General features: G+C 33.8%; 1 protein-coding gene and 1 long non-coding RNA gene across 3 annotated transcripts in view; one reads left to right on the forward strand and one right to left on the reverse strand.

The window, feature by feature from the left end:
• Positions 1-27,297, forward strand: part of LOC123704809 (monocarboxylate transporter 13-like) — a 44,762-nt gene that overhangs the window by 2,477 nt on the left and 14,988 nt on the right. For both annotated transcript variants that reach the window (XM_045653304.1, XM_045653303.1), the window contains exons 2-7: positions 14,976-15,156; positions 18,905-19,021; positions 21,151-21,294; positions 22,815-22,941; positions 23,965-24,144; positions 25,853-25,979. In XM_045653304.1, coding sequence (XP_045509260.1) covers positions 15,054-15,156; positions 18,905-19,021; positions 21,151-21,294; positions 22,815-22,941; positions 23,965-24,144; positions 25,853-25,979 — 798 coding nt within the window. In that variant the 5' untranslated portion in view covers positions 14,976-15,053. The remainder of the gene's footprint in view (positions 1-14,975; positions 15,157-18,904; positions 19,022-21,150; positions 21,295-22,814; positions 22,942-23,964; positions 24,145-25,852; positions 25,980-27,297) is intronic.
• On the reverse strand, positions 1,388-1,772 carry LOC123704811. The gene is made up of 2 exons (XR_006753185.1): positions 1,643-1,772; positions 1,388-1,537 (listed from the first exon to the last, which is right to left on the reverse strand). It is a non-coding gene; the product is annotated as an uncharacterized LOC123704811 (long non-coding RNA).

The following is a 27,297-nucleotide window of genomic DNA, read 5'->3' on the forward strand; positions in this document are numbered from 1 at the left end:
AAAACGATTTTCCAAAACCATCTTGGCTGGTTTCCAATGAGATATAATTATTCATTCCTTCAGAATATTCTTTTGACGTTAGATAGCAAATTAATCTTGGCTGTCGTTGATAACTAATATGTTTTTGTTTAATTTTTCTCCTTATAAAGGTGGGTAATGCTTTTTTTTGGATTTTCTTTTGTTGTTATAAATTTATAAAGAATAGATTCTTTTTTTCTATTCTTTATAAATTTATATTTCTAAAGCATTATTTTGAATGCCATAAAACCAAAAATATCAAATTCAACTTTAACCTCCATTTTAAAGTCGGTTAAAAATATAGTGTCAAAACATGTACATTATTATCAGTCATGATATTTGTTTACATAAGCGTCTCATTATTTAGTTCCTTGTTAGACGCTTCACGTAAATTGTCCGTATTTAAGCAAAAAGGAACCACCCAGCAAAAACGCACTTCTGAGATATCAAAGGATTTACAAAAACATTTGCAGCTCTGTTAGATGAAGTAAAATTAATGTTTATTTTATTTAAATTCATTGATGAATTACTTATTTAAGTATGTGTATATAAATTTGCTCTGAATATTTTTAAACTTTTTAGATAATTAAGAAAATGTGCATGTGGTTCCTTTTAACATTTATCAATTGATAGGTTTTCTCTTATACAAAAAAGAACCACAACCTAGGGATTTAATGATATAAATGAAACTATGTATTTATAATATCGTAATAAAGCTTTAATTAAAAAAATATATAAAATAAAACTTATAGAGGACGTTTATTCGACGTTGTCATCAAATTGGATTTCAAAATCCACCGTGTCTATCAGCCTTACTTATAAAAACTGACTGATCTGTTGCTTAAACACCTCTCAGTTAAATAACTCTCAACTACTTAAACAATGATTAAAATAATCATACTTATAAACCTGTCTCAGCAGTCTCTCAACTAAGTAACGTCAATATATTTTTTTCTAGTAACATTATCGAAATAAAACCCGCTATTTACGTAAAACTTGACTAAAAATGTACTTTTTGGCAAATATGAATGGTAGACTTTAATTTGTATGACATTTAACTGCCAATAAACTTTCAAATAATATATGTTACTTCTTTGTTTTTTAATATAGGAATATCAATTATTGTACAGCTGTGATTTATGTAAGATTATGTTTAATGTTTATCATATTTGTACAGAGAAAAATCAAATAACTGTGAAAATGAGCATCAATTATTTATTATTCCTCCTTGCAAAAAAAGCAGGGAAGAACTTATGAAGCAACAACAAGAGTTGCATGAAATTAGAATCCAACAGGAAAGGGAGACTCATGAAAAAAGGCTCTAAATACTTACTTTGGAAGAGGAATATTCTATGAAAACAATAATAAATTTACAAAAATCTGAATATATTCATTTAATTATAAAAATAAGTTTCAATATGACTGTGTTTATATTTTCCCTTAATTTTCGCATTCATCTTCTTATTCTTCTACATTATTAGGGACAGTTGGATTTGTTAATTGATTTTCAATGCCTGATCTAGAAAGAAACAAAAAAAAGAATTAAAACATGGATAGCATTTATGTATTGGCATTATTAAATATAAGTACTTTGTTTGCATAAGAAAGTAGTTTGCGTAATTACCTTGATTCAAAATAGGCTCATTGATTAGTATTGTTAAATTGTGCAAAACTGCACCAGTTATAATCGTGATCTTGATCACGTGGAGGAATCCTCACATCGTATCATTAAGAATGCGGAATCTTTGTTTCCACACCCCGAAACAACGCTCGACAGTTATAGTAACTTATAGTTATTATTCCTCGTTCGCATGTGACTCAGATCGTATATGCTTCCCAAAACTACGACAGGAATTCTTCTTCTTTCAGGTCCAGAGGATTCACGCTCTGTTTATAAACTTTTTTTTGACGCTTACGAATTCTAAAATCACGAAGCACCTGCACATCATTCGTAAAATCCTTGCTCAAACTATCAATATCCATTTTACCACAGTTATTTTACTGCGAAGTGAATAAAAACACAAATAATATACTCTTGGCAACTACAAAACGTCAAATGTTTGACAATATATCCGCCATGATGTCTCTCAAATAGATTTAAAACAGGGTCGGACGTTTCTTAAATTTTGACATTATTTAACTGTTACTTAAACACCTCTCAACACTGAATTGGGTTTATAAGTTAAAAAAACGTTGATCAACAGCTAAGAGGGGCTCTTAAATTTGAGAGACGTTTATAAGTAAGGCTGTATGTGGTCTTCTATTGCATCATCACTAATGAGACCGTTATAAAAACTCTGTGCATCTTGAGGAATAAGATGTATATGGCCTGAATATCGCTTGAAGGTGAAGAAAATTTTTCCAGAGGCATCGACGTATAAGATTCTTCGTTAATATTCGATATTCGATTCTTCTGTACTACAAAGAAAAAGCTTTAAATCAAAACAATAAAGCTGCGTGGCTTTTATACGTAGGTATATGGCGACAACAAAATATTATTAGTTCTTATAAAGCCGTATGCCTACTAGACGACTAAGTATGTTGTAGGTACATGCACCATGTACAAAAAACTGGCTAAGTGTGAGTCGGACTAGCGCAATGAAGAGTTCCTTACCATTGTCTATAAAAACGGCACGGTTTATTGTATATAAATATTTATTTTATTCTGTTTTTTAGTATTTGTTGTTACAGCGGCATCAAAAATAGATCATCTATGAAAATTTCAACTGTCTAACTATCACGGTTCATGAACCGTCGTTAGCTCTGTCTCATGAGACAGAGGGACAGACAGATGGACAGCGGAGTCTTAGTAATAGGGTCTCGTTTTATCCTTTGGGTACGGAACCCTAAAAATCATATGCAACAGTGACCAAACCTAGCAAAAATTTAAATAAATCAACTCGTTAAAATTTTGAATTTCGTGGGCTAGGGCCTTGTTCCGGTCAAAACAGTGGCAGCGCGAGTTTAAAAATCAAACAAATAATTATATGCGCTGAATGTACTGTACTGAATCTGAATCTAAACGTATTTTACCAAAATAGTAGGTAGATACCTAGATCATCGACAGTTATTTTTAAAACAGGGTTTAGTAGTTTCATCTCACAATGACAAATGAATCGTAACAAAATGACTCGCCTTCGTGAACCTGCAGTGTCGTTAAAATACGTAAATCCACAGAAGATTCCTCTTGTACTTAATGTTTTAAATTTAAATTAAAATCGTAAAATCACTCCACAATCGGGAATGAATCAAAAGTGGATAAAGCGTACCTGCATCTCAGATTCAACAAGTACTTAAATGCAAATTAATTATACTACTTACCCGTTGTATCTTCATTTTAACTTCGGTGTTCGTCTCCAATACTTTTCTTACCAATTGCTTGCTTATTTATTTATTACTAAACATTTTCATATTTAATTTTAATGGTAATTAACAAAAACAATAGAACTTACTTCGCGGAGAAAAAAAACGGCCGTCACGTAGGTATTCGAACTGCTTCGCTGAATGTCACCTATCTAGACACGCGGCAGCGTGTCAAGCCGAGTTCAAGCGAAGAGAACTGGCGAGCAGCAGCCGTGTGTATATTTACACGAACCATTTCGAGCCACTTTTCACCCCCTTATAACTCGAAAACTATTTAAGTTATATAAACCAAATTTGGTACATATCAAGAGGACCTCAAGATAAACAAGAACCTTAAATTTCATAATTACAGATTAAACAGTTGCGTAGATATTAATATCCAAAAATCGCAATTTTTAAGACTGACTGACTTATAGACATATACAAAACCTAACCCACTTCCAGATGACCTAGAAAGTTCAAATTTTGTAATCAACTAGGTAATAGTGAGTGTACAAAGGAAAAAATCAGAAAATACTGAATTTATTTGTATTTAATTTTTTTTTCAATGACATAAATTTTGTTTGTATGGAAAAATGGAAAAGTTTAAAAAAAAAGAAAATAGTATATTCACCTTACTAGTCTTAAAAAATAGATCAAAACTAATCAGTGGCCGAAAAAAATTTTGAAATCCATCAATAAATGACTGAGATATAGATTATTGAAGTTTACATATTTTAGGACGAAACATCTGTAGATTCGAAGCGCCTCTGACATCACACTCACTCGCGCTAGTATCGCTAGGGCGGATTACTTCGATTGCATGATTTCTTTATTCAAAACTGTTATTAAACGTAAAATAAAAGAAAATTGTAATAAAAATATTGCCTTTATTGCTCATACAGTTAAAAATAATATATCATTTTACATATTCACATTTATTTATTCTTTATTTATGAGTGTTTAGTTTAGTTTTAATTTCAGTGTAAATAAATAAATAAATAAATAAATAAATAAAATCTTTATTTTGCTTTAAACATGGTATTCAATGGTGATACAATTATAATAATAAAGCACAAACATGTTTAGCCAATACAAGCATGCAAAAATAATTACCATAAATGGTGTAATGGAAGAAGGCTTCGTCGAAGGTCGAAATGATTTAATTTAGGCGCGTTTAGAGTAAAATTTCAAGATCGCGTCATGGCAATACCGTAACGTCATGGAGTAAGGCGACGATTCTTCTACAACGATCTTTGCATCTTGGTAATAAATAGTGTGTGTACAAATTCACGCTGGATGGAAAATCATGTAATCTTTTAAACAGAAAACGAGTTTAAAAAATTGCAGATAATGACGGGGCAATGTGCGCTGACATTCATAACATACAAGAAAATATAGAAAATAATACTAAACAAACCATACAGAGAAACCGCAAGAAAAAAAAATCGTATATAAAAAGTATTATATTTATAAAGTAAATCAAATTTGCAGAGTAATTTTCTGTACAAAAAGTAATGATATCCCACCAAAAACATAAATGTAAAAATTGGAGCCGAGTTCAATCGTTGACTTAATTTGCCAAAAAAAGAAATGAGATCTAAATGTGTGCCAAGTTCTGCAGACAGTCCAGAAATTTATTTACAAAGATGTATTCAGTTCTTAGGTTGACTGAAAACTCAATTGTTTTATTTTCCCTTAGAGAACAATGTTTATTCCAAAATATAACTTTTTTAATTTGAATAATATAATTATTTTCACAAAGCAAACAACTAATGACCTATTGAACCCCATAATTTGATGAGGCTAGTTTTACATACTGTTTATATTTTGTGAGGTTCTAAAAACTAGCCTCATCAAATTATGGGGTTCAATAGGTCATTAGTTGTTTACTTTGTGAAAATAATTATATTATTCAAATTAAAAAAGTTATATTTTGGAATAAACATTGTTCTCTAAGGGAAAATAAAACAATTGAGTTTTCAGTCAACCTAAGAACTGAATACATCTTTGTAAATAAATTTCTGGACTGTCTGCAGAACTTGGCACACATTTAGATCTCATTTCTTTTTTTGGCAAATTAAGTCAACGATTGAACTCGGCTCCAATTTTTACATTTATGTTTTTGGTGGGATATAATATATTCGACGTTTTACTTTAAAAATTGGAGTTATTTAAGCTATTTAAGCACTTTCAGCTATTTAAGTAATGAAATACGTTGTTTAAAGATGAGAAGCATTGTACAAGTCAAGGCATTTGGTACCTTTAAGCGATGATGGGTTTCAGAATGTTTTACAATTTTTATTTATGCATGATAGAACCGAATGCTTGTGGTTTTATTTTGCAATAAAAAATTACAATTAAATTATGAATTTATTTTACGCATAACCATACCACAGAAACCTGGTTCCATTTTGTGTATTAAAAATAATTGTTATTAATAGAAATGTGTGTAATGTATAATGGTACCAAGTATGTGCGGATCTGTTTTGTATAAAAAGACATGATAGTAATATCGTTTATTTGTTTGAACAAAGCAGACCCGTGGTGCTGTGGTTCGGTTTTGCTTCATGTGTATTGTTCGTTGTTGCTGGTGGTTCCTTTCTGCTTTTAGTATACCTTGTTTCCAATATAAAAATCACGTGGTTCTTGTTTGTATAAGAATTTAGACCACTTTTAAATGAGTATTCTTCAAGAAACGGAAAAAAGCAAATTTGTCGAGTGGTTCCATTTTGCATAAATACGGACAATTGATCTAACTTATGACATACAAGCTTTTCCCGCGAATTCGTCCATATTCATATTTTTTGAAGTAAAACTTCTTTAGGCGCGTTGAGTGTAAAATTTCAAGGTCGCGTCATGGCAATGCCGTCACATCATGGAGTAAGGCGACGATTTTTGTTTGAATCTTGCTCACATGTCAAAAGTTTCACTTTTCACATGTGAGCTCGTCATACACGCTCTTTTTTATGTATGAGCTGTTGGAAATAAATAAACTACATAGGTACCAAGATATAAATTATTCTTTGTGAAATACCTACTCTCGAAGGTATTCCACAAAGAATAATTTTATTAATTTAGTACCCAGTAATTTTTGTAATTACATTAATTTTTAAAAGTGAACAAACGTGCAGCTAGAATGAATTGAGAGTTTATATTTAAAAAATCTAGGTCTATAAACTTCATTTACATTGATTTTCCTAATAGTTAGTAAAAAACAAAATTGCTCAGAATAATAGTTTGTTATTAAACAAAGATACAGACAAACGGATAAAAGTTTTTGTAATTATATTTAATCATATTTAAAAATAGTTTTTCCTCATAAATATTTCCAGAGAGATAAATCACGCTTATTTTATAGTAGCTATGCCGCGCGGTTTCACCCGCAAAAGCAAGTATTTTTATAGCTCATGTGTGATTCTGATATATAGTGTATACCTACCCATTCTTAGCGTGATGATATATTATAGCCTATAAGCCTTCCTCGATAAATGGGCTTTCTAACACCGAAAGAATTTTTCAAATAGGATCAGTAGTTTCTGAGATTAGCGCGTTCAAACAAACAAACAAACTCTTCAGCTTTATAATATTAGTATAGATAACCGATGTTATATTATAGTACTTAAGATATTATACATATTATCTTAAAAAATATAGCGGGCAACTCGGTAGGGGGCGTGACATTCGATTCTTCTTTGTGCAATGCGGGTGTGCTCCGGAGTTGTGCGTCCATTTACTGATACTAGTGTTTTATTATACATATGTATACTAGCTTACCGCCCGCGGCTTCGCCCGCTTTACCAAAGACCCAATAAATTATATACTAAAACTTTTCTCTTGAAACACTCTATCTCTTAAAAACACCGCATCAAAATCCGTTGCGTAGTTTTAAACATTTAAGCATACAAAGGAGCATAGGGACAGAAAAAGCGACTTTTTTATACTTTGTAGTGACTAATTACTAACATACCCGAATACAACAACCGATATTAATTGTATGTTTGTCACTCTGTCACGCGAAAACCACTCATGAGTGATAATAGATCTATCATCACTCATCAGTGTGTTGAGTGGTTTTCGCGTGATAGAGTGACAGACCCTGGATCTACTATAATTTTATGTAGTAGTAATTATATACATCATCCTAGGTTAAGTGTTGACAGACAATCTAGCCCTAACCTAGATTTAAACTAGTTTATAAGACAACAGCTAAGCAGTCTTTTTCTATTGTGCATCAAAATATTCAAGGCTTAGCTAGCAAATTATTAGAAATAGAATTATTTTTAAATCATAATAGAATTAAAATATTTTGTGTAACAGAACATTGGCTTAAACAATGTCAGTTGTTAATAAATATTGATAATTATAAATTAAAAAGTATATACTTTAGGACAAACGCTATTCATGGAGGTTCTCTTATTTTTGTACACAATAGTTTAAAATGCAAGGAACGAACTGACATTGTTAGCCTTTCTGTAGAACGCACCATTGAACTGTCCTGTGTTGAACTTGAGCGTTACATTATTGTTTGCGTTTATAGGCCTCCTTCCAGTGACTATAATATGTTTGAGACAGTCATGGAAGAAATATTAAAGCGTTTGAGCAGAAGTGAAAAGAAGGTTATAGTATGTGGAGACTTTAATATTGATTTACTTTCACACACACAAATGGCAACACGAATAGTTAATTTATTTCAATCATTTAATTTACATAAACTTTTTGATGAACCCACACGAATTACACCAAGTTCTGCAACTTGTATTGATAATGTTTACTGTGATTGTAACTTTTTAGAAAAAAATATTCTCAATACACTGACTTCGGATCACTGTGGCCAGAAAGTAGTTTTTGAATGGGATTGCATACCTACATTTAAAAGAATTAATGTTAGGCCTATAACTAAAAAAGGCATTCATAAATTTAGAGATAATATTAATAATAAATTGCCTGGCCTGAATGATCAATCCTTTCATACTAATCCTTGTGAAATGTTTACAAATCTTTTTAATTTAATTCATAATGAGTTTGAAAAAATCTTTAAAGTTAAATCTTTAAGTATTACCAAGGATTTACCATTTAGCCAATGGGCAACACCTAGTATACACAGATGCAGGAACGTTTTATATGAGTTATATGGCATGAAGCAATATAACAAAGACTTGGCATTTCTTAGTTATGTTAGAAATTATTCAAAAACTTTTAAAAAAGTTTGTTTCACTGCCAAGTGCTTGTATGTCAGAGATAAAATACGCAACTCTGATAACAAAGTTAAAACGGTTTGGGCAATTATTAATGGTGAAATGGGCAAAAGCCAATCAAATAGTACCATAAAACTAGTTAATGCTGGTAGGGTCATTGACAAAAGTGCTGATGTTGCGCTTGCTTTTGAAGATTTTTTTAGTAGTGTCCCTGCTAGTATTACCGAAAAATTAAATTCGTCATCAGCGCTTGCGGAGTCCTACTTGAGGGACCATGTTGCTGAGTGTAATGTATTATTTGAATTGCGACATGTGACTGCAGAGGAAATTGTTAAAACTTTTAAAACATTAAACTTAAAAAAATCATGTGATCTCTGGGGAATGTCTGTAAATCTAGTAAATAATATTATAGAAAACATTGCCAACCACTTAGCGTTTATATTTAATCAATGTTGTGACTGTGGTATATTCCCTGATTTATTAAAGTTAAGTAAAGTTATTCCTTTATTTAAAAGTGGTGACCAAGAAGACTGTAATAACTATAGGCCAATTTCCATTTTACCAACTTTGAGCAAAGTCTTCGAGAAATTAATTTTAAACCAATTATGTAGTCATTTTGTATCAAATGGTTTACTGCACGCCAAACAGTTTGGTTTCACAAAGGGGCGCTCTACCACTGATGCTGGAATAGCTCTTTTGTCACATATATATAAAGCATGGGAAAATTCAAAGAATGCTTTGGGGATATTCTGCGACCTTTCTAAGGCTTTTGACTGTGTAGAACATACCACTCTATTACGGAAACTAAATTTTTATGGTATTAAAGGTTTATCTCAGGACCTCATAGCTTCATATCTTCAGAACAGGGTACAAACCGTTGTTGTTAATGGAGAGAAATCTCGCGGTGCGCCGATTAACATAGGTGTTCCGCAGGGATCTATCTTAGGACCGTTCTTGTTCTTAGTATATATTAATGACCTACCTTATTATTTGCAGGATATGTGTGAAATAGTACTGTTTGCAGATGATACCTCATTAATATTTAATGTGGATAGACATGACACAAATGTTGACGAAGTAAACTCTGCTCTTTTACGCATATCCAAATGGTTCACTGCTAATAATTTATTATTAAATGCAAAAAAAAACAAATTGTGTTGAATTTATCCTTCCAAATGTAAAAAAGGTGAAAAGGGATATTATTTTAAACGGGGAGGTATTATACCCTGTGGATTCTACTGTTTTTCTTGGTTTGACACTAGATGAGAAGCTACAATGGGGGGCCCATGTTGCCACCACCGCTGCTAAGCTTAGTTCAGCTGCATATGCAGTTCGAAGAATAAGGCATCTCACCGATGAAGACACGGCTAGATTGGTTTATTTTAGCTACTTTCATAGCATTATGTCCTATGGAATTCTGCTATGGGGCAGGGCTGCAGATATAGAAACTATATTTATATTACAGAAAAGAGCCATACGCTCTATATATAATTTACGTGCTAGGGACTCACTAAGAGATCTCTTTAAGAATACTGGTATCCTCACAGTACCATCACAGTATATATTTAATAATATTTTATATGTACACAAAAACGCAGACTTACACACAAGAGTAGGAGATAGACACCGTTATGGCACAAGGAACCGAAATAAAATTGAAATGCCATTTTACCGGTTAGCTAAAGTTAAAAATTCATTTATGGGCCAAGGTATACTTTTTTACAACAGAATTCCTCATAGTATTAAAGAGTTTAGTAGTGCTAAATTTAAAAATTATGTAAAAAACGTATTAGTTCAGAGAGCCTATTACAGCATTAAGGAATATATGGAAGATAAAAACCCATGGAGGGTTGTCGCGTAAAAACCACAGGACAGTTCTTTGGCATATTATGATATATACGTACAGTTACTTACATATTTTGTAAAATTAAATTGTAATACTGAAATGATTTAAAAGAGCAACTATGGAGTTTCTTGCCGATTCTTCTCCATAGATACTGCTTTCCGAATCGGTGGTAAATGTTAAAAATATGTATTGACGTTTCAAAAGTGCTTCTCGAAGAAGTCTAATTGAATAAATAAATGTTTGAGTTTGAGTTTTGAAACAAGCAAACATCTGTTAATTAACGAGAGATAATGGTAATTACTAATTAAGTAATTAGCCACATTATCTTCAAAAACAATGAGCCTTATTCGTAGGGTAGTAACAGGGTGGTAAATGTTAAAACTGATTTGACGATTTAAAAATGCTTCTAGAAGAAGTCTAATTGAATAAATAAATGTTTGAGTTTGGGTTAACTCGACCACTGCATCACTGCAGTGGCTAACAACCGTGACTGTTTAGTCAGCGGGTTCGATTCCCGCTACTTGAAAATCCATAGTAGGATCTTAAATTGTAAACTAGCTTTCCGCTTTCCGTATATATTATTCCGTTGAGAGTAAAATTTCAAGGTCGCGTCATGTCAATACCGTCACGTCTAGGAGTAAAGCGACGATTTTGGTATCTTTGAATATTGCCAGAGAAGTTTCACTTCTGACACGTGTGCTCGGCACACACGCTGTTTTTTCTATTTTTGTTTAATCGAACCTATTAAGTACCCATCACAATTAACCACCATTACGGCCAAAGGATCTTGTGTATTGACACGGTGACGTCACGTCCGTCGGCCAGTGGCCGCGGGTGGCCGACAGTTCAACGAGCGCAATGACGCGGTAATATGTCGGCCAATAGTGTTTTACTTTTAGGGTTCCGTGTATACTAATTCTATGGTGTTTTATTTTGTTGGTAACTCGTAAAATGCTTAAAAAATTTGTAAACATAAGAAAGGTATTTTTACCGAGTAAATAACTGCGCCCCGCGGTTTAGCGTGAGGATATAATAGTTAGGGCTTCTTCGATTAATAGTCTATCTAACTATGAAATCATTCTTCATATCGGACCAATGGTTCCTGAGATTAACGCGTTCAAGCAAACAATAAACTCTTCAGCTTTATAATTTTGAAAATTGCAATTTACTTAGAAATTCTTTTTGTTTATTTAAAACAGTTTATTTCAATTTTATGTCTCTTACATTAAATTCAAGTATGTTAAAAGGATTCGGTTTCATACAAACACACAGTTGTAACTAATAAAAGCGCGTCAAAGTAAAACCGGGGCTTCAAACTAGTGAAGCGTTAAGCGACATAGGTCAAAACAATTAGGTTTTATCTAAAGAACTAAGGAGTGTTTGTATCGAGGATATCGTTAATTATTACAAGACCTTCGTAGCATAGTTTTTCCTTTTCTATACAAAGGTTATATACAACTTTTTAGATTATATAATGAAAGTATTATAACACATTAGTTTTATAATGTGCTTTAGCCTCTAGTCTCCCTACACAAAAAAAAAATGTTAATTAATTATTAACAAAAATAAACAGCCTTCAAGTTGTCAGAACTCATTCAGAACTATAAGAGACCACATGGCAGATACTAGTATTCCAATAAGAAAAGATTTATCCGAATCGATTCACCCAGTCGAAAGTTATGAGGTAAAAAATCCAATAATAAGTACAGTCGAATTGAGAGCATTCTCCTTGAATTTGATATTTTAGTTTTATAGCATTCAAATGCTTATAGATATAATTTTTTAAAGAATAGAAAAAAATCGATCACCAGGCGGGATTCAATCCCGCATTTTATCGCCATTCCCCTGGCTAAGGGGGCCAGGGGAATGGCGATAAATGGCGTCGCCTCTGAATGGCCTTTTTTGAAATCGGTTGATAATTTACACTATATACCTACGTCGCTAAACAAAATACACTACATCGATTCAGGATTCATCAGAAGGAATAAGGGTACTTCTTATTTATAAAATAATTTTCAGTGAATCAAATAATATATAAGGGCCAAGGGGCGCTCAACGTTCTTCACAATGGGCAGCGTTGGGCGAGTAGAGTCAATTACGATAGTGTCGACTGTAGAGCCTAAATGTCTATGATCGGCCGTCATTGTACATGTTTATTCATAATCGCCGTAATGACGGCAAACATTGACGATCATTTGTTGGGCCAATGCTCTCAATAGTGAAGATGGCCCATAACGTCGATTAAAAAGTAGTTCAGTAGATTATACCCAAATTATACCAATATTTAAACATCTGTTAAAATATAAAGTATAAAGTAATGCCGGTATCAGCTAGGTAAATAGACAAGTAATATTAAAAATGAAACATTATTTGTTTGTTTGTAAAAAATAACCAAAATTTTCTCAAAAGTAGATAGGTAAGTACATTATTTTAGATGAGTGACGAAGGCTATTTCTTTTTAAAAGCACCAGTAGTTTGTAATATATGATACTCTAACACAAAAAACAGCTGACAGGACCTGTGTATGAAATTTGATACACATATAAATTATAATCTGAACTGTTAGATATCAATTTAAATTTACTAAAACCCGGCAAGATCGTGGCCTGTTATGTGTATTTAATTTTAATAAATAAATAAATAAATAAAAATACCTCAATAAAAATATCACACAGCAACGTTATATACGGCATAGCACATCTCTGGTAGAAAAGCAACCTAAAGATTAGCACATAACTACCTCCTGTCCCTTAGACACATAAAACTGAAAGAATAGAATAAATTCGATCGCTCTGGCGGGTCACGAATGGCCGAGTTGGTCAGGCATCCGCCCCGGAACGGCGCGAAAGGATGCGGGTTCGAGTCCCGCCTCGTGATCGAATTTTTTCTATTCTTTATAAATTTATACCTCCTCTCAATCCAGGTACAATACGAGGGAAGCCACAAGCATCAGCTAGTTAATACTAAGAAATTAAGTACAGTGCTAATTAGAACAATCATCGCTATCACATCACACGACTGATAAGCGAGCATTGACCTTGACGATATTTTTTTTTCACGCTTCGTGATGGGTGTGTGCTCAGTTGATTATTATTTGTATCCACGTGTTTTATAATTATTATGTTGTTACTAGCTGACTAGGCGGAGGGCCCTTCAAGTTTGATTTTTATGTCAAACTAGCTGCGCCCCACGGTTTCACCAGCGTGCGTGATTGAGTTTTTCCTTTTAATCTTAATTTTCCTATGGAAACATAAGTATAAAAAATCGCCTAAGTCACTCTTTATAACAACAGCTATCTGTCAGTGAAAGGTCCGTCAAAAATTCCAGCCGTTCCTGAGATTAGCCGGAACAAACAGACAGACAAAAATGTTAAAAATTACTATTTTGGTGTGTATATACTGTATAGATTTTGGTGATATAGGGTGTATAAACTGTACATATTATGTACTATGCATTTAGTAAAAATCGGTTATTTCAATATTAAAAACAGACACTCCAATTTTATTATTTAATTGGATAGATTGTAATCTTTATCCTTCAAGGTCTAGTCTATCTGCTGTACCAAAATGTCATCAAAAAAATTTCAGTTGTTTGAGCGTGAGTGTTATCTACAGACAGAGTTAATTTTGCATTTATAATATGTATTAGCAAATAAAAAATAAAATAATATTTATTATAATATAAACTTGAAAGTGAAAGAAAAAGTGTTTTAATTAATTAAGAATTACTACTATAATAAGAGTGAGTGTTTAATTTATAATTCTGAATTTATAAATAACTAACTTTCCACCCGCGGCTTCGCCCGCATAGTCAAAGAAAAGCCCGCATAGTTCCCGTTCCCGTGGGATTTCCGGGATAAAAAGTAGCCTATGTGTTATTCTGGTTCTTCAGCTACCTACATACCAAATTTCATTGTAATCGGCTCTGTAGTATTTGCGTGAAAGTTAGTTAGTTAGTTAGTTAGTTAGCAAACTTACACATCCATCCATCCTCACAAACTTTCGCATTTATATTTTATATTATTAGTAGGTTAGTATGATGTTAAATGAGATTTATAGAATTCAAGGCTATGTTTCTAAACTTTATTACGAGAAATAATTGAGCATCGGTGACTGTAGTAATTAAATATTTGAGATAAATGAAATTCTGACCTCAATAAAACACACATACATGGTTGTTAATTAATATATTAACTACCATTATGTTTAAAATATATTATAAAATAAAACATACTTCAACAGTTTTATTTTACTTTTAAGTATAAAGAAAATAATAACTCCCTTTAGTATTTCCAGATCGGTTCAAAGCAACCAGAAGACTGTCTTTATAAATAGGCAATATTCCGTAAACTCTAAAGTATAATGTTTTTTTTTAATTGTATTTTGACAAATTTATAATATAAGAACTATAAATTAAATATCTACCTTTACCAATTCTAGACCGGTTCCAAGCAACCAGAAGACTGACTTTGTTATATAGGCAATGTTCCATAAAATATAATGTATTGTAATTGATTTCCAATTTATAAGACAATAATAAACAACTTAAAGTAGTTTTCTTGTCCATTCCAGACCGGTTCCAAGCAACCAGAAGACTGACTATGTTATATAGGCAACATTCCCTACGAACACGACACCGCCGCTGACGTGATGGCGGCGCCGGCGATCGCGCAAGGGCCGGTGGACGAGGCGCAGGAGACGCTGCTGGTGAAGAACCAGCCTTTGGTCGTCTCCGCAAAGTCCTCGAAGAAAGGTGAGTAATGTGTTAAAGACAGCTAATATTTCCAGGGTAATGACATGTTTCATCGCGGTGAAAGGTAGTCTATACATCTATTTGAATTACTAAAATCCTAAATGATAAGATCGCGCAAGGGCCGGTGGACGTGGCGCATGAGACGCTGGTGTAGAACCAGCCTTTGGTCGTGTCCGCAAAGTCCTCTAAAAAACGTGAGTAATGTGTTAGGGATGATTGGCTGTCCAGGGAATTGATTTTTCCAGGGGAATGATAAATAATCATAACGTTGAACCGCACCGTTGTGTCGTAAAATAATGACAAACGAACAATTATTTATTGAGTACCTACAATAAATCGCGTTTTAAAACAGCAATTTGCTTCCAAAAATCTGTTTTTCTTACATCAAGGTTACAGAGCGTAAAAAAAAGACGTGTGGCACTCGGGGACTGCCGTGGTAAAGTTATTACATGCTATGCCTTCAAGCCACACCTCCGAGCCCGTCGGAGTGGGGAGCGTGAGGTTTTTTCGTTACGCGATAGAAGCTATGCAATAGCTTAAAAACATACACATGAAAAATTTCAACAAAATTCTCTGAACGGGTAAAAACCTCATGACGGTATTTTAATTATTCCACCCATCAAAAGTATCAAAAACAAATATTTTTTAAATACATATTCGTTATTAGAATATTCTAAAAAATTCTAAAAAAAACAATTAGTATGATACATTCACTAAATCGCAAAAGTATTGAAAATTACTGTTTAAATTTTCTTTTATTGCAACACCGAATCATAGACAATACATTGCAAAATACAATGTAGTCTGTGGTCTAACGTCAAAATTATTTGTTATAAAAATAAACGCGGGTAGTTTAATACAAGTACATTCGAGAAATTTAAAAGTTGTAACATAATAATTGTGTGTGAATAAACCTTGGAATAAACAATGCCGCCTAAATATGAGAAACTAAAAAGTATCGAGGAACAGGGTAAGAATATATTTATATTATAATCACTACATAGTATAAAACAAAGTCATTTTCTCTGTCCCTATGTCCCTTTGTATGCTTAAATCTTTAACTATGCAACGGATTCTGATGCGGTTTTTTTAATAGATCGAGTGATTCAAGAGGAAGGTTTTTAGTATATAAAACGGGAAAAGCCGAGGGTGGTAAACTAGTATATGGGTAATTAAAATCTTAAAATTTTGATCACAGTCTTTGTTCACAAACTTGTACAATGACTTCGATCGATTTTTTTCAATATCAGAAATGTCGTGAAGTACTTTTTACCTCTCTCACATGTATAAAGCAAAGTATGTTCAGCTAGTATACATACATATATGTATTACTAATATATATATATCTACTATTTGTTGGTTTGTTTGATCGCGCTTATCTCAGGAACTACTGGCCCGATTTAAAAAATTATTTCGGTGTTTGCTAGCCCATTTATCGAGTAAGGCTATAGGCTATAATATATCAATAGGAGCAAAGCATTGTGGGTAAAACCGCGGGGCACAGCTAGTAGGTTATATAATGAGAAGCCGGGCGGACTGCTTGTAATAAACAAAGGGTGTTTGAGGAAAATATTCGCAAAATACAGTGGAAAATTTCTCAATGACTTTGTTGAAATTCAAATTCAACTTTTGATTTATACATTCGAGTTGTTTTAAATGTCATTTGGTGGTTAATCGAGATTTTAAAGTTTGATAACTTAAAACTTAGTTTATGAATCTTTATCTTTGCTATCCCTAATTAATATCTATAACTAGCTATTCGCCGCGGTTTTACCAGCATTGCTACGCTCCTCCCGCGGCTTCGCCCGCTTTGTCTATAACCGAATAAATTATATGCTAAAACCTTCCTCTTGAATCACTCTATCTATTAAAAAAACCGCATCAAAATCCGTTGCGTAGTTTAATAGATTTAGGTAAGCATACAAAGGGACATAGGGACAGAGAAAGCGACTTTGTTTTATACATACTATGTCGTGATGATAGCCTCCTATAGAAATTAAAGACTTTTTAACGGATTTTAAACGCGATTTATTCATTCTATTATTTTCCCGACGTTTCGAACACTTTACAGCGAGCGTGGTCACGGGGAGACTGAGATGTTGTACGTCTTGACGGTCATTCATGACCACGCTCGCTGTAAAGTGTTCGAAACGTCGGGAAAATAATAGAATGAATAAATCGCGTTTAAAATCCGTTAAAAAGTCTTTAATTTCTAAATGTATAATACTCGCGTAAAATCAAGCCTCCTATAATAAAACTTCTTTAGGCGCGTTCAGACTAAAATTTCAAGGTCGTGCAATACCGTCACGTCATGCAGTAAGGCGACGATTTTGGTATCTTTGAATCTTGCCGAAAAAGCTTCACCTCTGAAACGTGTGCTCGGCACACACACTTTTTTTAGTTCTCAACTACTTATATGTTATTTATTTAGAAACTAGCTTTCCGCCCGCGGCTTCGCCCGCGTTTTCAAAGAAAAACCCGCATAGTTCCCGTTCCCGTGGGATTTCAGGGATAAAACCTAGCCTATGTTACTCGTGGATAATGTAGCTTTCGAATGGTGAAAGAATTTTTCAAATCTGCCAAGTAGTTTCGGAGCCTATTCAATTCATACAAACAAACAAACAAACAAAAAATCAAACCTTTCCTCTTTATAATATTTGTATAGATTGCTTTTGAATAATGAGGATAAATTACAGTTTTAATTAAAAAATAACACATTTTCCTCATAGCTTTTGCCGTAAATGTTATTATAGGTTGTTAACTTTGTGCAATAAAATATAACCAGTTGTGTTTATGCGTTTTTGTATCTTTTTCCTTATCAATAAGGATTAGTTTCTGTATCCATTTCTTCAACCTTCCTAGTCCTTTAGAAATTAAAGATTTTAAACGCGATTTATCTATTACTAGCGGTCCGCCCCGGCTTCGCCAGTGGTACATATTTCGCAATAAAAGTTAGCGTATGTTCTTTCTCTGGGTCTAAAGATTCTGTGCCAAATTTCATCAAAATCGGTTGAGAGGTTTAAGTGGGAAAACGTAACAGACAGACAGACAGAGTTAATTTTGCATTTATTAACCGACTTCAAAAAAAGGAGGAGGTTATCAATTCGGCCGGTATGTTTTTTTTAAAGTGAAACTTTTATTACATCGTCTCAAACTTTTTGGTCTGTGTAGCGCATGTCGCGTGACGTACGATAATTATCGCACAAATACGATAATTATCATAAGTTTCACTTTTAGCGTGGTTTCATAAAACCACACCACATTTTTTTTTATGTATGTACACCGATTTCTCCGAGGTTTCTGAACCGATTTACGTGATTCTTTTTTTGTTCTATGCGGGATGGTGTCAAATTGGTCCCATAAAAATTTTATTCGGATAGGCCCAGTAGTTTTTATTTTATGCGCATTTTTATCTGTATTTGTAAATGTTGCAAGTGCAAGTTTGAAGTCGGTTGTTTTTAACGCAGTTATCACTTGTATTTTATAATATAAGTAGGGATATTATTTTCCCGACGTTTCACACACTTTGCAGCTAGTTAGTTAGATAATGAGTTTATATACTCGCATAAAGTCAAACACTAGAAACTACATCCTTGTCCTATTATTTGTCGTATGTACTACTAAATGAATGTTACTTTCTTTCTACTTTATTTATCACTTCCGGTATTTACCACTTATGGTATTTACCATCATCACCATCATCATCATCATCGATTGGTGTTGAATAATATTTTTATTTTGTTTACAGTAACGCTACAAGAGGACGACGATGGCAAGGTGGGCCGGTTCACGATCGGGCCGGCGCCGGAGCGCGACTGGGAGATGGTGCCGCCCGACGGCAAGTGGGGCTGGTGCGTGCTCGTGGGTGAGTGGTAGCGTGGTAGGGAGTGGTAGCTTGTGGCAGAAAGTGTGGGGGGTTTGGTAAAAAGTGGTAGTTTTTGGCCGCGGACAAGCGCCGGTAAGCGCTTATAAGTTTCCATGCTTCCTTTCTGAATACGCACTTAGGACCGGCAAAATTACTTTTTGCCGGTCCTAAGTGCGTATTTATATTTATATTTACTACCTATAATTTATGTAATTATAGGTAGGTAATAAGAACAAAGATTGTTTTATTTTTTTTTAAATAAAATGTTAAAATAAACACACTTTTTCAGGTAGATCAAAAACCAGATAATAATTTTGAGTAATAATTGTATATGTAATGTTGATTGTGATATTTATCTCTTAAATTCATCATCAGCCCATATACGTTCCCACTGCTGGGACACGGGCCTCCTATGAGGGTACAGGCCATAATCCACCACGCTGGCCAAGTGCGTGTTGGCGGATGACACATGTCGTCGAACTTTTTACTTCTTCGACATGTCGGTTTCCTCACGATGTTTTCCTTCACCGTTCGAGCAGTGGTGATGTTACAACATGCGCAGATAAATTGAAAAATCAATTTATTTCCTGCGCGCTCGCCTGGTCTCGAACCCCGGACTTATCGATTCGAAGTCCGAGGTCTCACCACTGAGCCACCACTCCTCCTCCTCTCTTAAATTAATAGACCTATAAAAAAATTTATAATTTGGCTACTAAAATTGGCCGATTTGACCAAAAAATATAAAACTGCTTTGGATTACTATAAGTTCTCAAACAAATAAAAATATCTTGAAATTTCTTGAATTCAAATATCTTAAAAACTTACTTTTTTTTTAGTATAAATAGGATTTCCGGGATAAAATCTATCCTATTTGTTAATCCAAGTTACCCTCTACATGTGAACTAAATTTAATTGTAATCGGTTCAGTAGTATTTGCGTGAGAGAGTAACAAACATATATCCATCCAAATAAACTTTCGCATTTATAATATTAGTAGGATAGGATCGTTTTTTTTTTGAAAATTCTATTCTTCGCCAATATAACAAAACCTTTTATTCTTCTTTATTTTATAACAAAACCTTTTATTCTTCGCCAATATAACAAAACCGCCAATATAAAAAAAGTTACTAATGTTTATCTTGTACATATGTATATTGTATATGTGCTATGGATATATTTGTATGTGTATTTATGTATTTATTGTATGTATTGTAAGTATGTAGGTGTATGTATAATTATTTATTATAATTATTATCGCATTTATGTATTTATTTATATATTTTATGTATTTTATATTACTATTAGTACTTATGTTTTCTTTGTATATGTTTATTTTGTACATTTTCCAATAAGTTAGTATTGCCTTATTTTTGCTCACCCACATCATATTGTTATATTTCCTCTGATTCTTGGGTTGCCTGGTAGAGATCGCTACCTAGCGATAAGGCCGCCCTTTGCTGTTTCTGTAGTCTTTTCTTTGTTATATGTGTTTATGTATTTTTTTAATGCAATAAAGTATAATAAATAAAACCTATGGGATGTAATATCCAGGTCAATGGTATGGATGGAATCTACGCACATACATTTATAGGGTCAATTATATGTAGTATGGGTCAAACGATTAAGTGCTCTTGACAGTTGTTATGACAGCGTTATTACGATGTTCTAACCTTAGGCTGGTTGCAGAGCTTGACCGACCGTCAGTGCATACCGTCGCGGTCGGTCCTGACGATACGCATCAACAATTGTATGACAATGACACTTATACGCATGACAATACGCGTGTGTATGGTCGGTCTAGCTATGAACGGTTTTATGAATTTCCATACATAATATGACAAACGCGACTGACGTACGCACTGATGGTCTTTTTGAAGTGAAACTTCTTTAGGCATGACTAAAATTTCAAGGTCGCAATATCGACACGTCATGGAGTAGGGCAACGATTTTGGTATCATTGCATCTTGCAGAGTAAAATTTCAAGTACGCATCATGGCAATACCGTCACGTCGTGGCGTAAGGCGACGATTTTAGTATCTCTGAATGTTGTCAAGGAAGGTTCACTTCTGACACGTGTTCTCGGTGCACACGCTCTTTATTATTTTAACGATTTTCAATTATATTTTCAGGCGCAACCCTCGTTAACATCCTAATACCGGGCACGATAAAGTCCTTCGGAGTGCTGCTCGTCGAGTTCAACGATGTCTTCGAGGCGAGTGCATCCGCGTCGTCTGGAATAGTGGCGTTATGCTACTTTTTGTACAGTAGTTTGGGTAAGATAGATATAAAACACACACACACACACACACACACACACACACACACACACACACGAAGACACTTCCCAGAGTAACACGTTGTACTCATACTTCATAGATAACACACTCACACATTCACACTTGCTAGACACACACACACACACACACATCCATATATATTATACATATACACACGCCCAGACACATGACGTATGTAAGACACATAGATACACTAATGCACACACACACAAAGAAATCATTATTAGATGGCTAAATTATAGCTTCATATCATAGCTAAATAATACTATACCTAGTACCTAGTACATAAGTATTGTAGTAGTATTGTAGCTATGATATATAAAAAAGCTAGATACGTTACCCGCTCTCTATTTTGGCAAGAAAAAACTCAGCTAAGTGCCCGAGTTTCACTTAGTCACGCACCATTCAGCGTCGTGGCTGGACGTTCTTTTTATATTTTAATCGGCAGTTGTTATTACGAAGTACATGAGTGAGACATGTATTATGTCTCGTGCGTGAGAGTGAAAGAGAGAACAACTGTATTGGTGATAATGCGTTAGTAAGTAGGTATGTATTAATTACGCTGTTTTTTAGTGCAATGATGTTGGCGTATGCCGCGTCTACTAGTATAATAGGTCATTGTATTGTAGCATGTAAGTATTGTATTTGTTTTTCATTACATTTGTACTTGTGAGGCTATTTGCCATTGAATAAACGTTTTTTCTTTCTTTCTTTCTTTCTAATACTATGCCTACTAATAATAAATATAGATATAAAATTTTCTTAAAAAAACCTGAACGGATTTGGATGAAACTTTACAGTGAGATATATATTATACAGAGATATAGAAATACTTAATTATGGTCACAGCTAATTAATAATTAATAACAATATTATAAAGCTAAAGAGTTTGTTTGAACGCGCTAATCTCGGGAACTATTGGTCCGATTTGAAAAATTATTTCGGTGTTAGATAGCCCATATATCGAGGAAGGCTATAGGCTATACATATATCATCACGCTAAGACCAACAGGAGCGAAGCAATGCGGGTGAAACCGCGGGGCACTGTTAATAATATTTGACTGACTGGTTGGCTTGGTTGGTAGTGACCCTGCTTTCCAAGTCACTGGTCGTGGGTTCGATTCCCACCAGGGGCAAATATTTGTGTGATGAACATAGATGTTTGCTCTGTGTCTGGGTGTTCATTATCTATATAAGTATTTATTTAAAATTATATATGTATGTTTATCAGCCTTCTGGTTTCCATAACACAAGTGAAAGCTTAGTATGGGATCAGATCCTGCCGTGTGTGCAACTAGCTTACCGCCCGCGGCTTCGCCCGCTTTCTCTAAAACGATTTGAGATTTAAACTATCCTATCTCTCAAGTTGGATCGAACTGCACATGGTGTGCGAATTTTATTATAATCGGTTAAGTGGTTTAGGAGTACATTGAGGACAAACATTGTGACACGAGATTTATATATATTAAGATTATGAAGATATCTCTCTCTTCCAGGTCCACTCTCGTCAATTCTCTCCGTGAAATGGTCGTACAGAACGGTGACGCTCATAGGTGGCAGTTTCGCTGCGTTCGGCATGATATTCAGCAGCTGGGCGTTTTCTATAGGTTATTTGTATTTTAGGTGAGTAGTACCCATTTATTTACTAGCGGTCCGCCTCGGCTTCGCCCGTGGTACATATTCACGTTTTCTCTACATAAGAACCATCCTCGAACTTCAAGGAATATTATAAAAAAAGAATTAACGAAATCGGTTAAGCCGTTCTCAAGTTATGCGCTTACCAACACATTTTGAGATTCATTTTTATATTATAGATTATTTATATAGTATACAAACTCTGTTGTACAAATTGAACTTTTTTTTCTCCGTTTTGACCTGCTACCTTCGACAGTACCAAAATGTGTTGTTAAATCATATTATTTCACTGCATTGGACAAGTTTTAGCGAATTTTGTTCTTCATTTCTGACCCAAATATGGATACGGGACAAACTTCAGCAACCTTAAAAAAGTAAAAAAAAAATAAAAGAATGTGTGTACTTATTTACACGCGTTAGAAGATATACTTCTTTGGCGTATGAAAAAAAAAATACTAGAATATACAACTTGAACATAGTTATCAATCATGTTGTTAAATTTATGTGTCGGTGTGCGCGCGCATCGTAAAAATTCACTCTCATCATTTTTCTCCATCGCGCCAAAAGAAGTATAACTTCAAAAAATGCGCCATTCTTCCATTGTTAGATTGCATACAATTCAAAAATATGTTTCTTCTCTTCTAGAACTGGCGAAGAAACTCCAGCGACTTTTAGGAACTATTTTGTTTATTTTTTGACGTTTTTTTTGTTTTTTTTCCTCAGTTTCGGTGCGATGGTCGGCACGGGCGCTGGTTTAGCTTTCCCGCCAACCGTGTACATAGTGACGTCATACTTTGTTACTAAACTATATTATGATTTGAAATAGACGCGACGCAAGATTTTTAGCGAACAATTGAAAAGACGTTTTTTCTCTATTCCTCTTCGAATTAGCACTGGTGACCTTTTAGCATGAGAAAATTGTTGTTTTTTTTTACATTTTCTCACCACATTCGGCGGTTTTAGGAACTATTTTGTTTATTTTTTGACGTTTTTTTTGTTTTTTTTCCTCAGTTTCGGTGCGATGGTCGGCACGGGCGCTGGTTTAGCTTTCCCGCCAACAGTTTACATAGTGACGTCATACTTTGTCCGTTTGCGCGGGCTCGCTAACGGTATATGTATGTCCGGTTCCGCCTTCGGGAGTATCATACTGCCGCCTGTGTTGCGCTATCTATTGGAGACCTATGGATATAAGTGAGTTTTTTTATTCTACTAATATTATAAATTTGCTTGCTTTGTCTAAAACATTAAATTTTATACTAAAACCTTCCTCTTGAATCACTCTATCTATTAAAAAAAACCGCATCAAAATCCGTTCCGTAGTTTTAAATATTTAAGCATACATAGTTACATAGGGACAGAGAAAGCGACTTTGTTTTATACTATGTAGTGATGATGCGAAAGTTTGTATGTATGTTTGTTTGTTTGTATTATTCTTCTATTATAGGTTATAAATTTAAATTATAAGTATGTTTGTTTGTGTGTAACATAAAACTGGTAAACCGATTTTCATAAAATTGGCACACAGAGGGTAACTTGGATTTACTTACTTATAAGTTTTTTATCCCGAAAATTCTACTTACTTAGCGGGTTCATTTTGACTACGCGTGTGAAGCTGCGGGCCAAAAGCTAGTTACTAGTTAATTCTTTGTTGAACAACACTTATGATATACAGAAGAAAATATAAAAATGTCAACTGTTCTTTGCGGCCTGGCAAGTTCATGGGATGGTAATAGCTAAAAAATAATAATGAAATAACTATAACTGCATAATATAGCTAAAAATCGATGAGAACTGAGCTAAATCCATACTAATATTATAAATGCGAATGTAACTCTGTCTGTCTGTTACTCAATCACGCCTAAACTACTGAACCAATTTTCATGCAATTTGGTATGGAGATATTTTGATACCCGAGAAAAGAAAGGCTACTTTTTATCCCGGGAAAATGACGCAATCCCGGAAATCCCACGGGAACGGGAACTGTGCGGGTTTTTCTTTGACTGCGCGGGCGAAGCCGCGGGTGGAAAGCTAGTAAGCTATATTTATTAAATTATCATGTGAATTATTGGATTGCTAAATAAATTATTAAAATACTGAATTTATTAGAAGGCTAAATAATTTATTAACTGACCGGTTGGCTTGGTTGGTAGTGGCCCTGCCTTCCAAGCCAGAGGTCGTGGGTTTGATTCCCACCCGGGGCAAATATTTGTGTGATGAACATGGATGTTTGCTCTGTGTCTGGGTGTTAATCCATACTAATATTATAAATGCGAAAGTAACTCTGTCTGTCTGTCTGTCTGTTACTCAATCACGCCTAAACTACTGAACCAATTTTCATGAAATTTGGTATGGAGATATTTTGATACCCGAGAAAGGACATAGGCTACTTTTTATCCCGGGAAAATGACGCAATCCATAGAAATCCCACGGGAACGGGAACTATGCGGGTTTTTCTTTGACTGCGCAGGAGAAACCACGGGCGAAAACCTAGTTATCTATATTTAAAGTATTTATTTAAAATTATATACATATTTATCAGCCATCTGGTTTCCATAACACAAGTGAAAGCTTAGTATGGGATCAGATCGTGCCGTGTGCGAAAAATGTCTTTAAATATTTACAATAAGGGCCGATTTTTCAATCCTTGGTTAAAATTTATCCGTCCAATAAAGTATTACACGAACATTTTAAAATGTCACCTGTAAACTGTCATATACGGACAATAATACATTTTTGAAATGGTAGTTTAATACGTTATTCGATGAATAAGTTTTAACCAAGGATTGAAAAATAAGCCCTTAATTATTAAACAGTTAAATTCTTATAACTAAATAAATTACTAACGGCTAAATATTACAACTAAATACATTATTTAAACACAAATAAATAAAATTTCCAGGGGGGCAGTACTTATCTTGGGGGGGATAATGCTAAACGTATGGGCTGCTGCGTTACTATTCCAACCCGTGGAAGAACACATGGTGAAGAAGTTTAAGGAGCCGGTCGATGATGAAGAGGGACCCCAGGTGAGTTGGGTTTGAGTTGAACTCAAGTGTGGGTTGAGTTGAACTCAAGTGTTGAGTAAACCTTGTGTTTTTCTGTGAAACTGGGGAACTCGTATTGTGTTTTCTCTGAAATTATTGGGTGTTGAGTTGAACTCAAGTGTGGGTTGAGTTGAACTCAAGTGTTGAGTAAAACTTGTGTTTTGCTGTGAAACTGGGGAACTCATATTGTGTTTTCTCTGAAATTATTGGGTGTTGAGTTGAACTCAAATGTAAATTGAGTTGAACTCAAATGTGGGTTGAATTGGACTTACATGTTGAATACAGAAAGGCTGGACCATGGAAAAATTTTGAATGAAGTTTTATCTTATGAAAGTATGAAGTGTTTGTGTTTATGTGTTATTTTTTTATTTATTTATTATGTTTTCTTCAGATTATTATACATCCATATTGTTAGTGATGACCTTAAAAATGCATACATGATGTTGTTTTTCTATCTTGTGTGTTCAAAATATATTTTCTAAATATAAACTATCTTACCACAAAAAACTTTAGACAGGGTTTAACTTTAAGCGCGGGTTCTCTTTAATCTGGTTTTGTCGTATTTCACATAGACAACTGTTAAAGTGACAGATCCCTGGTTTAAAGTTAGACTGTGTTTAAATTGTTTTGTGGTAAGACCAAATAGGTATGTTTAATTTTATTGTATTACATATATATTTATATATATATTGATCGGTGCGTGATGTGCGCGTTATTTTTTTATACATTATGGCCATTGAGATGAGATTTTTTTTCTTTATTTTATATATATTTTAATGTTTACAAAGTAACATACATAACTTGGAATGATTTCTATCGCATCTTGAGTTCTAACATGACATTATTTTGCCCATCCAAATGTTGACCTCAGGCTGGATTGCTTATACATTACTAGTGGTACACCCCGGCTTCGCACGTGGTACATATTTCGCAATAAAAGGTAGCCTATGTCCTTTCTCGGGTTTCAAAAATATATCTCCATACCAAATTTCATGCAACTTGGTTCAGTAGTTTAGGCGTGATTAGTAACAGACAGACAGAGTTACTTTCGCATTTATAATATTAGTATGGATAATAAAAAGTAAATTATATAATTGCTTAATTTGATACTAGATTGCGTTCTTATAGTATTTGTACGAGAATATCTTATAATGTTAAAAAAATAATTTTAATCATTTTTATATACATTTAATTTTTTTTATGTATATTTCTTTCAATTTATATGTCAAATAAAAGTGCTTGAATTTGGTTTATTTGGTTTTTGTGGTCGCAAGTTTGTGTCTTAGCACAATGTTTTAAT

This window comes from Colias croceus, chromosome 30, assembly GCF_905220415.1.
Source record: "Colias croceus chromosome 30, ilColCroc2.1".
Lineage (NCBI taxonomy): Eukaryota > Metazoa > Arthropoda > Insecta > Lepidoptera > Pieridae > Colias > Colias croceus.